The sequence below is a fragment of the Gracilinanus agilis genome, chromosome 1 (genome assembly GCF_016433145.1).
Source record: "Gracilinanus agilis isolate LMUSP501 chromosome 1, AgileGrace, whole genome shotgun sequence".
Lineage (NCBI taxonomy): Eukaryota > Metazoa > Chordata > Mammalia > Didelphimorphia > Didelphidae > Gracilinanus > Gracilinanus agilis.
This window is the reverse complement of record NC_058130.1, coordinates 515,081,792-515,096,792: the sequence shown is the minus strand read 5'-3', so window position 1 is coordinate 515,096,792 and position 15,001 is coordinate 515,081,792. Positions and strand designations below refer to the sequence as shown.

At 33.8% G+C, this 15,001-nt stretch overlaps 1 protein-coding gene across 1 annotated transcript in view; it reads right to left on the bottom strand.

Annotated features, from left to right (window-relative positions):
* LOC123253512 (glucose-induced degradation protein 8 homolog) overlaps positions 1-3,867 on the bottom strand; it is a 50,355-nt gene extending 46,488 nt beyond the window's left edge. The window contains exon 1 of the mRNA XM_044682697.1: positions 3,850-3,867. Coding sequence (XP_044538632.1) covers positions 3,850-3,867 — 18 coding nt within the window. The remainder of the gene's footprint in view (positions 1-3,849) is intronic.
* Between the last annotated feature and the right edge of the window lie 11,134 nt (positions 3,868-15,001).

Here is a 15,001-nt window from a genome sequence, read left to right as displayed (position 1 = left end):
TTGCTCAATGTACTCAGTTCCATTGTATTAAATTATCACCTTCATGCAAATCATCTTCATATCTATTTGTCTAGCCTTAACTTTCTTCCTATACTCCAGTTTTGTATATTAAATTACCTCTTGGACGTCTCAAACAGTACCCATTTTAGAAATCTTAAATTCAATATTTCTGAAACTGAGCTCATTATCTTTTCCCCCAAAACACTTCAATCTTCCTAACTTCTCTATTATTGTAGAGGATACCACTGTCATCCAAGTAAACATGGTTCACAACCCATCTTCAACTCCTTATTCTGATTTCTGATTCTCCTTATTCAATGCTTCTATATTAAACCTATTGCCAAATCTTGTTGATTTTCCTTTTGTAAATCCCTTGCAAATGACCCCTTCTCTCCTCTGATACAGCCAGCAGTATGGCACAAATCCTCATCCCTACATTCCTTGCTGGCATAACCTTCTGTTTGGTCTTCCTACATCAAGTTTATGCCAACTGTAGGCCGTAATCCACTCAGGTATCAATTTGATCTTAAAGTACAAAGCTGAGCATTTCACTGCCCTATCAATAAACCACAGTGGCTTCATATCACCTCCCATATCAACTATAAAACATTCCTGTTGGATTTTAAAGTACTACATATCCTAACCCCTTACTACTATTCACATCTTTTTACTCCTTACCCCTTTCTCCCTCATATACTATGCAATGTAGTGACACTGGCTTTCTTGTTCCATGAGACACTCTATTTCCCAGGTCCATGAATGTTACTAGCTGGAATTTCTGTGCTACTTTAACTTCTAGCTAAAACTCCACCTTCTAAAAAAGCTCTTTCCAATCCTCCTTAATCTTCATTCTTTTGATTACCTCTAACGAATATTGTATATCTCTTGTATGCACAGAATTGTTTGTGCTGTCTCCTTCATTTTGAGTTTCTTGGAACTATTGATTTCATTTTTTTACCTTTTTTGGTATCCAAAGTACTAACCATGGTACTTATCACATAGTAGTTGCTTAAAAGTGTATTGAATGATTAAGATAAATATTTGTCTCTTTTGTTTAATATAAATGTGTTCAAAAATGAAAATAAAATGATAAAGACCTCTTATTAAGTTAAATTAATATTGGTTAAGATTCAACAGCTATCATCTCATGATTAATCTGTCTTTTACATTTTTCTCTTATTCTTTGGCAAACTCTAGCAGCTCTATTTGATTTTCAGCCATGTTTTAGTTTTGTTGCTTCTGACATAAAAAACCTAACAACTTTAGAAATATCATGATGTTTTTGCTCCTCTGAATCATTTATTTCTCTTTCTGAAAAATTTAATTATTACCCAAGCTAGGTTTGTCTCTGTGCCTTCTTCATGTTCCCCCAAATCAATTCTGAATTGTCTTTCAAGACCCTATTCATATTCTCTAAATGTTGAGCATTTAGAATTTGCAATAATGAATGGTGCACCCGTTGTTTTTTTCTAAATATTACATATTCTCAGCTAACCTTCATATTCTATAGCCCCATATGCCAAATAAAAGTGGATGATATTTTTAATGGAACTTTAAACACAGAATAGAACTTTTGAGGAAAACTGTCTGTCATTAACTGAATCAATACTTGACTGGATAGTCATAGAAGGAGCATGAGAATGAGGACCTGGGACATCGAATATTTTGGCTAGGTTCTGCAATAACTAACTGGGGAGCTTAGGTTAAATCTTAGAACCTTCCTAGGGCTTAGTGTCCTCATCTTTATAATTCTCTCTGAGATACTCACCAACTTTAAAATAATTTAAATCTATAGCATGAATTGGGTAGAATATAATTTAAGGCAGGGAATAAGTAAATACTTTTTTCTGTGACTTCATCCCCTCAAGTTTAATTCTTTCTTCAATTGCAGGTGGAGGTTTTTACAGTCAAAGCAGTGCACCTTGGAAAACTGCATCAGATTATTCTTGGATTCCAGAGTTTGAAAAAAGGTACAATGACTTCCAAATACAAAATAATTGCCTGCGCATTGACTGTACAGCTTATAATACGCTAAGTATATTAGGGGGAATTTAATGAGGGGTTGCAACTTTAATTCACTACACTATTTTGATAGGTTAATTTTGTATTGTTCATATGTAAGGACATACAGGAAATTTTTACAAAGCCTGCATCAAATCTGTCTATCACTAAGGCAATGTAATAAATATAATGGAGTGTTAAGGAAAATACGTTCGTTCTGTGCTAATTCAAAAGCTTCATAAATCTCATTATGAAACCTGCCCAGTTTTGTTAGGTTTCCCCTTCAATCTTGTGACAAAGTAAAATAGTATCACATTGTAGTACAATAATTTGGTAAGATTTTTTTTTTTAGAATATCATTTGGTAGTTCTTTATTTTTTAAAGTGTATTCGGATTTCTACACTAAAGTCCTGTTTTCAAGGTCCCAAGGTGTCATAGAGATATACTTTGGGTCTTCAGGACTTTTTCACCTGTAGTAAAAAAAGATTTTGGGACGAAATACAAAGGATTAGATTAAGGCTCTAGTGATACCTTCTCTATATGGTCATTATGTAGTTAAGTTTAGAGAGACTCATCAGACTGGCCCAAGGTAATTCCTTTCTCCCCCTTTTTGGTCATAGCAAATATCTAAGATCATATTCAAGCACAGAAATCTATCCATCAAGTCATCCAGCTGCTCTACCCCTCCCCATCATCTAGACTTTTTTTTAAAAAATTTAAACATTTATTAATATTCATTTTTAACATGGTTACATGATTCATGCTCCTACTTTCCCCTTCGCCCCCCGCACTCCCCCCACCCATGGCCGATGCACATTTCCACTGGTTTTGCCATGTGTCCTTGATCAAGACCTATTTCCAAATTGTTGGTAGTTGCATTGGTGTGGTAGTTTCGAGTCCACATCCTTAATCATGTCCACCCCGGCCCATGCGTTCAAGCAGTTGTTTTTCTTATATGTTTCCTCTCCTGTAGTTCTTCCTCTGAATGTGGGTAGCATCTTTACCATAAATCCCTCAGAGCTGTCCTGGGTCATTGCATTGCTGCTGGTACAGAAGCCCATTACATTCGATTTTACCACAGTATATTAGTCTCTGTGTACAATGTTCTTCTGGCTCTGCTCCTTTCGCTCTGCATCAGTTCCCGGAGGTCTCTCCAGTTCGCCTGGAACTCCTCCAGTTTATTATTCCTTTTAGCACAATAGTATTCCATCATCCGCATATACCACAGTTTGTTCAGCCATTCCCTAATTGAAGGACATACCCTCCTTTTCCAGTTTTTTGCCACCACAAAAAGCACAGCTATAAATATTTTAAGATTTTTTTTGATAAAAATATGCTAGTAGGCTTTTTAAAAGCTTGTTTGTAACTCCCTCCAAAATAAGCAATGTTTCTCAAAGCTAGAGTATGCTTTGAGGAATTGAAGATTTATGTGGCCTCAAAAGATGCTAACTCTGTGCAGAGCACATACACAGAACTGTGCTTCTCTTAGATTTTAGATCGCCAGCTTCTAAACACCTTCATGACCTTCCCTTAGCAGTTATAATAATTATCAACATACAATAATGGATATTCTTTGTGTCTTTCACTAGAAGAACAGAGAAGGGATAATTATAAAAAATGTCAAGTTACATAAAATTACTGATTACCCTTTCTGGGACCTACCACTTAAACTTGTTAGTGTTTTATATTAATAGTTATGATAAAATGCATACCTAGAATAAAAAAATCATTCTAATGAATTTCTTTGCTCTCATCTTCCCATTTCTAATGTGTTGACAAGACCTATTGATTTTGCCTTTGAAACATCTCTCACATATAGCCTCTTCTCTCCCCTGATAGTATCATTACCCTGGCGTAGACCCTCATCACCTCATACCTAGAATATTGCAATAAACTACTGGTTCATCTCCCTGCCATAAATCTCTCCCTACTCTAATCCATCATCCACCAGGCTATGAAAGTGGTCTTCTTTAAGTGCAGGTCTGACTATTTCACCTCCCCGTAACCAATCAATAAACTCAAATGGTTCCCTATTACCTCTAGGATCAAATATGAAATTCTCTTTTCGTGGCCCAAATCCTAGCTAACCTTACCCCTTTCCAGTTTCCTTACACTTTAAATGCCCTTCCTTCCCTATCCACCAGGAGGATGTTGACCTCAGATTCTGGGCATTTTCACTGACTTTTCCTCATGCCTACAATTTTTTCCCTTCTCATCTCTACCTCCTGGTTCCCCTGGTTATCTTCAAGTCTCAGCTAAAATTTTACCTTCCATAGGAAACTATTCCTAATTTCCCTGAATACTTGTGCCTTCCCTTTATTGATGAATTCTGATTCAACCTGTATCTGTATATAGCTTTGTTATACATATTTTTGAATTCTAATTCTCCTATCTTTATTATTATTATTATTATTATTATTATTATTATTATTATTATTATTATTATTATTATTATATCCCTTTTACTTGGTTCAGGGCCTGTTAAACATTATGTGCTTAATAAATGTTGGTTCATTTACTGAATATTAATCTCTAGGAACCTTGCTTCATCACAATTGGCTTTGGGATACGCAGGTTATATTCCCAGTTCTGCCATTAAACTTCTGGGACTTCAGCTAGCCATTTTGACATTGCCCTCCTTGGTTACATAAACATATATTGTGGGAATGCAAATAATAATAAACATGGGACATTTTTGTCAATATTTCATATATTTATGTGTATATATATGTATACACACACACACACACACACATATATATATATGAAAAATAGGGGTGACAGGTGCCATGGACACTTAATGAGACAATAATTCCTTTCTGAAACTGACATACACAAATGTATGTATATCTGGATATATATTCATACATGCAGCTATACTCAAGTGTATATACATATATGTGTGTACCCATAACCATGTGTGTTGTACATGTGTGTAGACATGCATATGTATATATTTATATTACATATAACATAATAACAAATGTAATATATATTTATATATAATTTTTATGTTCTCCAAAGTTTCAGTGAAAGTGAATGGCAGAGTTAGAAATATAATTTATTCATTTTAACTTATAATTCTGACCAATCAAGATTCTTTAGTTGAACATAAAAAGATTTTTTAAAATTATATCTCTTTTTACTTATTAGTTCTCTTATAATTATGAATACTAAACATCATGAGTTTAAGTGTTTAGGACTGGTAATTAGTAATTTCGTGTAACTTGATATTTCTACCTTTTTTCCATTTTAATAAATGTTATGCAAGGATAAAAAGAAAACCTAGTTTTCTCTTTATGATGAATACACATATACATATACATGTGCATATGTTATTAGTGTAGATAGACTATTGTGTTTTCTTTGCATTCGTTACTGGAAAAACTACCAGATAAAAGGAAAATATAATGTATAGGAGAAAGCAATGTGTTGGCACCCATGATCCTATGATTTTAATAATGTGAAAAATTACTGATATAGAAACTTTCTCCACCAATGAAGACCTTCAGTTTATCTATAACTGAGAATCTTGATTTCCTGTATCAAATGAGACAGACTTCGAACTCTCATCTTCCTGATCTTAAGGCTGACTCTCCCTTTTTTAGCTTTCTCTGCACTAGCATGGTGTTTCCCTTAGATACCTTATAATTTGTTAAAAAATAATTGTGTTCCACATGTCTGAAGAATAATTGTTAAAATTCCTATAGTATAAACTACTTCAACCAGGTTCCTCCCTTACAAAAGATGATCACATCTCTTTAGTGGCCCATTGAAACAGTTGTACTGTTACATTTACAATAAATTCTCTACAAAGATTCCTAAGTCACTATAATACACCAAAATTCTTGTTATAATCATTTCCTTCTCCCACTTCTTAAGTACCTAATTGGAAGCACAATTCTCCCTTGATAATTTACTATGTTCTTTGTCTTTAGGGAGCTGAGAAGAGAGGAACTGAACTACATCTCATTTGTTCTTGACTTATATTTTAACCTCTATTATCTTTTGCCCTCTCATACATCCTATACTCCCTATAAAACCCATAAAAGCAAAACTATCCTAGTGGTCCATAGGCTTAGGGTTGTATATCTTAGTTTTTCCCCTACTGAAGTCAGATGTATTTTTTTTATATTTCCATGTACCAATTCACTTAAGAAAAACTGAAAGGCTAGCTATCACTTCTCCAAAGATAAGGAATGGAATTTCTAGATAAGTATTAAATATCCAAAAAATTATACTACAATGAAAATATATGAATGAATGGGCTTCCTTGGGTGCAAGGGATTTTGATCTCTTCTGAGAAAGGTAATATATTGTGCAAATATAAAAAGCTCTTGAAATATACATTGCCATGATTTTTTACTTTTATTTCAAACATTGCAAAAGACCTATTGGATTCAGTGAATAATGAAGTTATTGCCCTAGAACAGTGATGGAACCTTTTAGAGACTGATTGCTCAAACTGCAACCCTCATGCCTCATGATCAAAATTACTGATGACTAAACAAATTCAGTTTTTAAAACATAAAATCAAATGATTAAATCCTCTTATCTCTATAAATAGACGATTAGAAGTTGTCTTTATGTTTCTTAGGAAAGCATTTTAGAAGCAATATCGGGGAATGATCAAATCTATTTATTTTAAAATCTCGATAATTTTTAGCATTATTTTCCTTTTAAATGTTGAGTTTTATTCTATCCTTCCTACCTATACCTTCTCCCATCCACAGAGAAGATAAGCAATATATCAATTATATATGTGAAGTCAAAGTATTTCCCCAAATTAGCCATATTTTTTAAAACAAGAAAAATAAAAGACATGTATACATCAATTGGCACTCAGAGTTTATCAGTTCTCTCTCAATTTTTCATCATTAATCTTTTGGAATTATCTTAGATCATTGTATGGATAAGAGTAACCAAGTCTTTCACAGTTAAATTGTCTTATACTATTTTGGTTTGTGTGCACAATGATTTTCTAATTCTGCTCACTTTACTTTGCATCAGTTCATATAGGTCTTGACTGTTTTTGAAACCACTCCTCTCATGATTTCTTATAATGCAATAGTATTCCATTACAATTATGAGCCCCAACTTGTTCAGGACTATCCCAATTGATGAGCATCCCGCCAATTTTCAACTTTGCTACCATGAAAAGATCTGCTATAAATATTTTTGTATGTATAGGCTCTTTTTCCTTTATCTTTCATGTCTTTGGAAGATAGGCCTAATAGTGGTATTTCTAGATCAAAGGATATGCACAATTTTTTAGCTCTTTGGTCATAGTTTCCATTTTTTCCAGAAATATTGAGCCAGTAGGGAATTCCAATAATAATTCAGTAGTGTACCTGTTTTTCCTTCATTTCCACTAGCATTTTTTATTTCATATAGGAGTAGTATGGCACCTTGGAGTTGTTTAATTTGCATTTCTCTAATTAACAGTAATTTAAAGAATTTTTTTTCATATGACTATAGATAACTTTGATGTTTTTTAAAATCTGAAAGCTGCCTTTTCTTATCCTTTGACCATTTATCAGTTGGGAAATGGCTCTTATTTTCATAAATTTGGTAGTTCTATATTCAGAATATATTATAGAAATGAGATATTTGTCAGAGAAACTTGCAATAATTTTTATATTACTTCATTGTCTATAGTACCTTTTGGCAAAATGTAGTTTCCCTGATTATTTCTTTTAATTAGATCTATTTTTATTTTTGCTTTTGCTTGTCTGAGATCATGATTGCTACATTTGCCTTTTTTACTAAAGTTGAAACATATTAGATTCCGCTCCAACATTTATTTTAACTCTGAGTGTCTTTCTCTTCCATTTATTTTAACTAGATAGTTGGTTTCTGGATGAAGTTGTTATAAAGGAAGGACACACCTCCACTATCACTCACATCTTTGTTCATCACAACTGGATCAACAAAGATCCAGAAAAAGAATTTGTCGAAGTAAAAATTCCATTGAAAGGTAATATTGGTCTTGTGATTTGGATGTCACCATGTTATTGCCCAGTCTCAAAAAGAATGTAATCGTTTCTATTATAGCAACGATTTGACTATAATCATTTTAGATCTAAAGAACAAATTTAAATTTCCATATGAATAGGATTCATTAGCAGATTTTCAAAGGTTAATTCATGAAAAAATAAATCAAAATGAGTAAAATTACAGGATTATTACCTCGATCTTTATGCCTTATGAACTTGCTATACTATGGAAATAAATATATTGATAAAGAGGGAAAATGATGCCTGCAGATTTGAGTGTTGATATGACAATATTTTATCAAATGTTTGGGTAATATTGAAGGGAGTTTCCTGAATATAATCATCTACAAGTAGATTATGGGCAAATTGAAAATAAAGAGAATTTGAAGACCACAGTGTTAGACTTGGATCTCTACCCATTTGTCGTCCATTAAAATAATAGTATATCAGAATATTAAACCTATGGGTGCCTTGAGACTATATTATCTATTCTCTTTACTTTAAAGTTGGGAATGAGGCTAAAAGAGGCCATAGACTAGACGGCAGATGCCTGGAAATAAGATAGGTATGCAGTAGATCTATATATCTAATCACAAACTGAGATTCTATACCATCAACTAAAATCCTACAGTGACAAAGTTCATGGAAGGATATATTTCAAATCTGTCAGCTTATAGTTAAAGCCACTGAGATCTTGAGAAGTTAAAAGGCATGTTTAAGGTCTCAGTAATAGAGATGAATACTTGAACTTAGACTTCCTGACACTTTATGTCAAAAAGGAATTTTCCAGGGGGCAGCTAGATGCCTCAATGGATAGAGAGCCAGTCCTGGAGATAGGAGATCTTGGGTTCAAATGTGACCTCAGACACTTCCTATATCTGTGCCCCTGGGCAAGTAACTTAACTCCCAATGCCTATCCCTTATTACTCTTCTTCCTTAGAACCAATACAGAGTACCAGTTGTGTTCACTATCGGTGAGAAATTTTCACATATGCTTTCTGTAACTCTTTTATGAAGAAAAACTTGTACAATAATGTTGCTTATAATTTCATATATACTAGAATTTAAGAGCCATTATGTGTATTATCATTTTATCTAGAATTTGATATTTTTACTTATGTGGAATTTTGAATTTATTTAACCCATAATAATATATTGTATAGTATAATTAGATATTTATACAATATGTAATACTGATACAAAGCAAAATTAGTTTTAAACTTATAATTCATTTTCAAATTATGCTTTCATAGGTCTTTGTCTCATAAAGATAACTGACAGCTGTCTATCGTTCATTAAAAATCTACTTTCAAACCACTGGCCTACAAATAAAATGATACAATATAGGGAAAGAATTGCAAATTCGTCAACCCAGACATTTATGAATGATATAATATACTTCACTAACTAATGAAAATGGGGACACATTGCTAATATTATAAGTATTACTTAAAATTCTCAAATTCTTAAATGGCAGCAAGATGAACATTCAAAACTAGAAAATTCTCCACTTCCCCTAGGTTGGAATTGGGAATACTGCTGAATTAGTCCTATTTGTTTCTGTTGTATGAAAACATCCAAAGTGCCTAGTTTTTATTAATGAGCAATTCTCAGAAGAACTAAGCACTATCCAAAACACTGCTCCCTTAAAACACTTATTTCTTCATCATTATAACTCAAAGAGCTTTCATATATTATCACACTTGATTTTCACAACCCCTTGGAGTAAATAGTGAAAGTATCATCGTTTCCATTTTTCCCAGTGAAAAAATCAGGACAGTAATGATTCTCCATAAATCATATTATTAATTAGTCACAAAGTCTATGTCTTGAGACTAAATCTAAGGTTCTTTTTTATTACATCACATTACCTCATTCACTTAGTCAGAAGTCTCTCCTGGTTCCCCAGACTGACATTTAAGGACTGCCGTAGCCCAACATTGCAGCTTTACTTACTAACTTCCCTCTATGAGCCCTTTGCTCAAGCCAGGTCATTAAGGAGGCTTTTTGCTTTAGAAAAAAACCCAAATGTGTTCTCAACTTCAAGCCTTCATTTGTTCTATTACTTCCCCTTCTGTTGATACAAATTCTTGCTCTTTCTTCATATCCTAGCTCTAGACCTGTCTCTTCTAGAAGACCTTTTTAAACATCATAGTCTGCTGTGATTTCTCCCTTCCCTGAAGTCCCAGAGCATATTTTGTCTGAAAAACCAATTTTGTCACTTAATAGTATAATAACTTGTGTGGTTATTCTTTCTTGTGGGCTTTACATTGCTACAATACAGTAGATACTCTATGAATAATGAATGATGAAACATTTCTTCAGTGAATACTATTTATCAGATACTGTACTAAGAACTAGGGATACAAATGCAATCATTAAGTCAGTTCTTCCCCTCAAGAGGGTTCCATTCTAATGGGGGAAGACAACAAATGAAGGAGAGATAGAAGTGGGGAAAATGGGCAAAAAAGGGCACAATTTGGAAATGGCCTAGATATACGTGGAGGTGTAAAAGTTAAGTTATAAACACTATTCAGAAACCAGAGTTTCAAAGGCAGAGTCTAGGTTCTGGTGAAAGGGAATGTGAGAAGGAAATATTTTTAATGAGTGGTATGATTTTGGGTTAAGTGGCTTCAGACCAGGAAATGCTTTCTCTCAATATATGCATCTAACTAATAATGGTTATGGACAGTTATAAAGTAGTTGGAGTTTTTCAAAGCATTCCTTTATTTGATCCTTGCAACATTATGCATTAGTTGCAATAAGTATTATTATTTTCATTTTATAAATGAATGAATTGAGTCCTAAAAGCTGTTATTTGTTTTACTCTTTCAAGTTTCAGAGGCAAGATTCAGACCCAGACCTCTATTAACTCTCAGTCTAGTGTTCTTTTCTCTCACACACACATATGTATGTGCGTGTGTATATATGTTTATATGTGTAGGTATGTACATACATATATGTTCTTTGTATATATTTTTTAAATTACAGAGGTAAATGTGATCCCTGCAGTGATAAAAGACTCCCATGTTACCAGTAGAGGTCAGTGGCAAATGTGGCTCTCTGCATCTTTCCTACCAGAAAACATTCCAGATATTCAATTGATTGTATTTGGAATGAGGGGAAAATCTCCTGCACAGAAAATTGAGAACTTGAAAGGTGATCCATTTTTGGTAAGCTTACATTAATAGTATATATTTCATTAATGTCTTACTGGCCTTTCAGATAATATTTTATGGGGTGACTGAAAAATAATGATAACCATGGCATTTGGACTATCTCCCAACTCTTGTAATTTATTGTGGCAATCTCACTTACTTGATAAATTTTAAGTCACTGAAAAAATGAAGAAATGCTATAGAGAGATGTGGTCAACAAAACTTCCAGAACGACGTTTCAGACTTTAAATGGTGCAGACAAATGCAAAGGGCCTAAAAATTGTTTTGTATCATTCTGCCAAATCTCAGATGCTACCGTATCTTGGCTACCTTCTTGAAAATTCAGTCTAGCTGCTTACATTTTTTCCCTCAAAGCATGGAGTGTTCTGATGCTTTAGGAAGAGTGTTATAAGGAACTAACACTGCTCATATGCCATCCCTTTTTAGAGACTTCCAGAGACATAAAAAGCATTTAATTGTGTTATGGAAAGATCAGTATTCCTAAAGTCTTTCTAACTAAAATTTTGTTATTTCACAGTTGCACATTGATGATATTGGTGACATCACAAAAGTTTCCTTTGTATCACTTGACTCATGTTTGAAGCAAGGAATTAAACTGCACAAGGTACTTTTCAGTATTGTGTATAAATTATATTGACATGACCACAAGAAATATTATTTTTAAGTCAAACCTTTTTGAAATAGTAAATCCTGTTTTGCTTAGAAATACATCATTTTCCAGTAAATAAACACTATTCTTCCTACCCTTTGAGAAAAGCTGCATAAGATATTTTAAAGCCATGGAGGAAAAGGGAGACCTTTAGGGTCCTGCATCATTACCTGTCAGAGAGAATACCTCTGACTTAAATTCACAGTGAGGGAGTTATTGGGCTAGAAGGCCTCTGAGGTACCTTTCCATTCTATATGCCTAAACTGTGATCCTATGATATTGAACCCCAAAAGGAGGAGACATGAAAGAATGTGATGAAAAGAACATACAGGTTGCATTGAGATCAGAACTCTGTTCCCTTCCAGGAACTTTTGCTGAGAGGAGAAAAGATTTCCTAGTCCAGTGATGGTGAACCTTTTAGAGACTGAGTACCATGCCCCTACCACAGAGACCGAGTGCCATGTCCTACCCACCCTAGATCTAGCACTTCCAACCCCCCAGTTGCCTTACCCCAGACATGGGAGGGAAGAATTGCTCCCATTGGGTTGCTGGGAAGAGGGGCCAGTGAAGTGAAGAATATCCTTAGGTGGGTAGAGAGGGGAAAGGAAGCAGCCTGGCTCCTGAATCCTTCTGGCTTTCTAGTAAGGAACTCTGATGGGCAACAGTGCCAGTGCCCATAGAGAGAGTTCTGTGTGCCATCTCTAGCATGCATGCCACAGGTTTGCCACTATGGTCCAAGACTATCTCTTTAGTACGATAATTTTTTAATGGAGAAAAGAGCAGGGACCTCAGGAGCTTGATTAAGAAACTTCCTTTTTTGATGCTGGCCCCTTTGTTTTTTTACCAGGTCATGATTCTATTTGCAGAATAAGAGTGTAGTTTGAAGAAACTACTTTATCCTCTACACATAAGAATACATGTTATTAGCGTCTATCAGGCTATGAATTAGAGAAATGAGTGAAATAGTAGGCAATATTTGAAGTGGAATTGTTACCTGGATATCATCATCTTTCCAGTTTCCCATTAATCACATTCCCATAGAAACATCCTATTTTCATACCCATTCTCTGTTCACCCTTCCCTAATTTTTTCTTTTGTTAATTATATGCCATTTATACAGTGATCACCATGTATAGGACTTTTTGCCACTGTTGTCTATATTATTCATTTGGAATTCAACTTTTGTTTTAATATATTTTTTAATTGCTCTACTCTAATGCAGGAAGGCCGTGTCTTCCTAACTAGACTGTAAATGGGCAATATACTTTAGCATTACTCAGATAACACAGAATGATGTTATGCCAATAAGTTATCGGCACTAAATAAATATGATGAATGGATGAATTATTTATCAAATAAAGACCTTATTGTCTCTTCTCTCTATTCCCCATTACATCCTTCCTTTTTCATTTCTCCTTTTGTGAGCATGAGTGTCTTTTCTAATAGCATGAACATCCTGCCACACTTAATTTTTAGATAGAAGGTGAATGTCAAATATTGGGCTTCATGAAATGAAAATTACTGCCTGAGAAGGGAGGAATAGGAATGTCTACTTTTTTCCCTCATATGGGTGTTTATTAAGTATTTTTAAAAATTAATTCTTATTCTTAATAATATCTTTAGCATTTATGCTCAACTGGAAAAGAATAGCAATAAGAGAATGTACAATTTCCCTTACTTTATTAGTCTTGAAATGGGCAATTACATTTATCGTTAGCTAAATTCAGGTATTATACTTATACAAAACGCAAAACCTTGTAGAAACCACTTTTAAAAATTTATCCTGACTAGCAAGGTGTCTGAGAAAGACTAGAAATGTGTCAAACACACTGAAAAACATCAGTAGCAATAAAATCCTATAAGGATGTCAAGGAAAAAAATCCCTACAAAAAAGAAAAGAGTAACTAAGGAAAATGACAAGCAAATAAGATCTTTAATAAACTTAAGAAATAATATGCTATGAGAGACTTCTGGGAGGAGAGAAACAAACAACTCCAGAATAAGAGAGTAATTCTGTAATGATTCTAAATAGTAATCTAGGAAGAGAATGGGATGACTATAAGAACTCCAGCAGGTAAGTCTAACAAAAGTTCCATAATTTTGAATATGATCAATGGACTAGAATAGTAGCTAAACATCCTGGGCAAAGCAGTTAGCACTTTTTACAAATGGAAGATTTAGGACTCAAACAATTAAATGATACAAAATAGTTATTAGATTAGCATCAAAGAAAATGAAATATGAATACTCTATCACTACAGTGGGGTCTGCCTTGTCATGCCACTTTTTACTCCACTTCCACATGAAGCACTAGATCTTTTGTGGTTATCTTCTAAGTTATTTTGGGATGAAAAATTATTTCATTTTGTCTTTTTGTAGTTTATGCTACTACAAAATTGTTACTATAAGATTTGTTTTGAGATGTTATATCATAGTTTTTCGAGAGTAGTTGGTAGTGATCAGGTGAGTCTGTGTGCCTTCTTTGCCACCTTGAACTCTGACAATATTTGTCTGAAAAGTATTTCGTATTTGTGTTCAGATAATTTCTGAGTTTGTCTTGTCAAGTAGATCCTCGGGTATTTTCCTTTGTCTACAGTTCTTTAAATGGAATTTCTCTATCTTTTGTTGCTGGACTTTGTAATATAATTATTGGTAATAGAGTTACTGATGATTTATGTGGGGTTATGTTATATCCTACGACTTTGCTAATATTAATTATTTCCATTGTTTTTTAGTTGATTCTCTAGAATTCTTTGTGTTTACTATTAAATATTTTACAAAGTTTTGTTTCATTATTACTTCTTTTAGTTCTTTCAACTAGAATTTCTTTTTCTTCTCTGATTGCTTCAAGTTTAAATACAATATTGAATAACAGTAGTGATAATGGACATGCTTTACTTCACCCCTCATCTTTTTTGAAAGACTTCTATTTTATCCTTATTATAAAATAAAGCTTGAGGGCAGCTGGGTAGCTCAGTGGATTAAGAGTCAGTCCTAGAGACGGGAGGTCCTAGGTTCAAATCCGGCCTCAGACACTTCCCAGCTGTGTGACCCTGGGCAAGTCACTTGAATCCCCATTGCCCACCCTTACCACTCTTCCACCTAGGAGCCAATACACAGAAGTTAAGGGTTTAAAAAAAAAGTAAAAAAAAATAAAACTTGCTGATGGTTTTGGA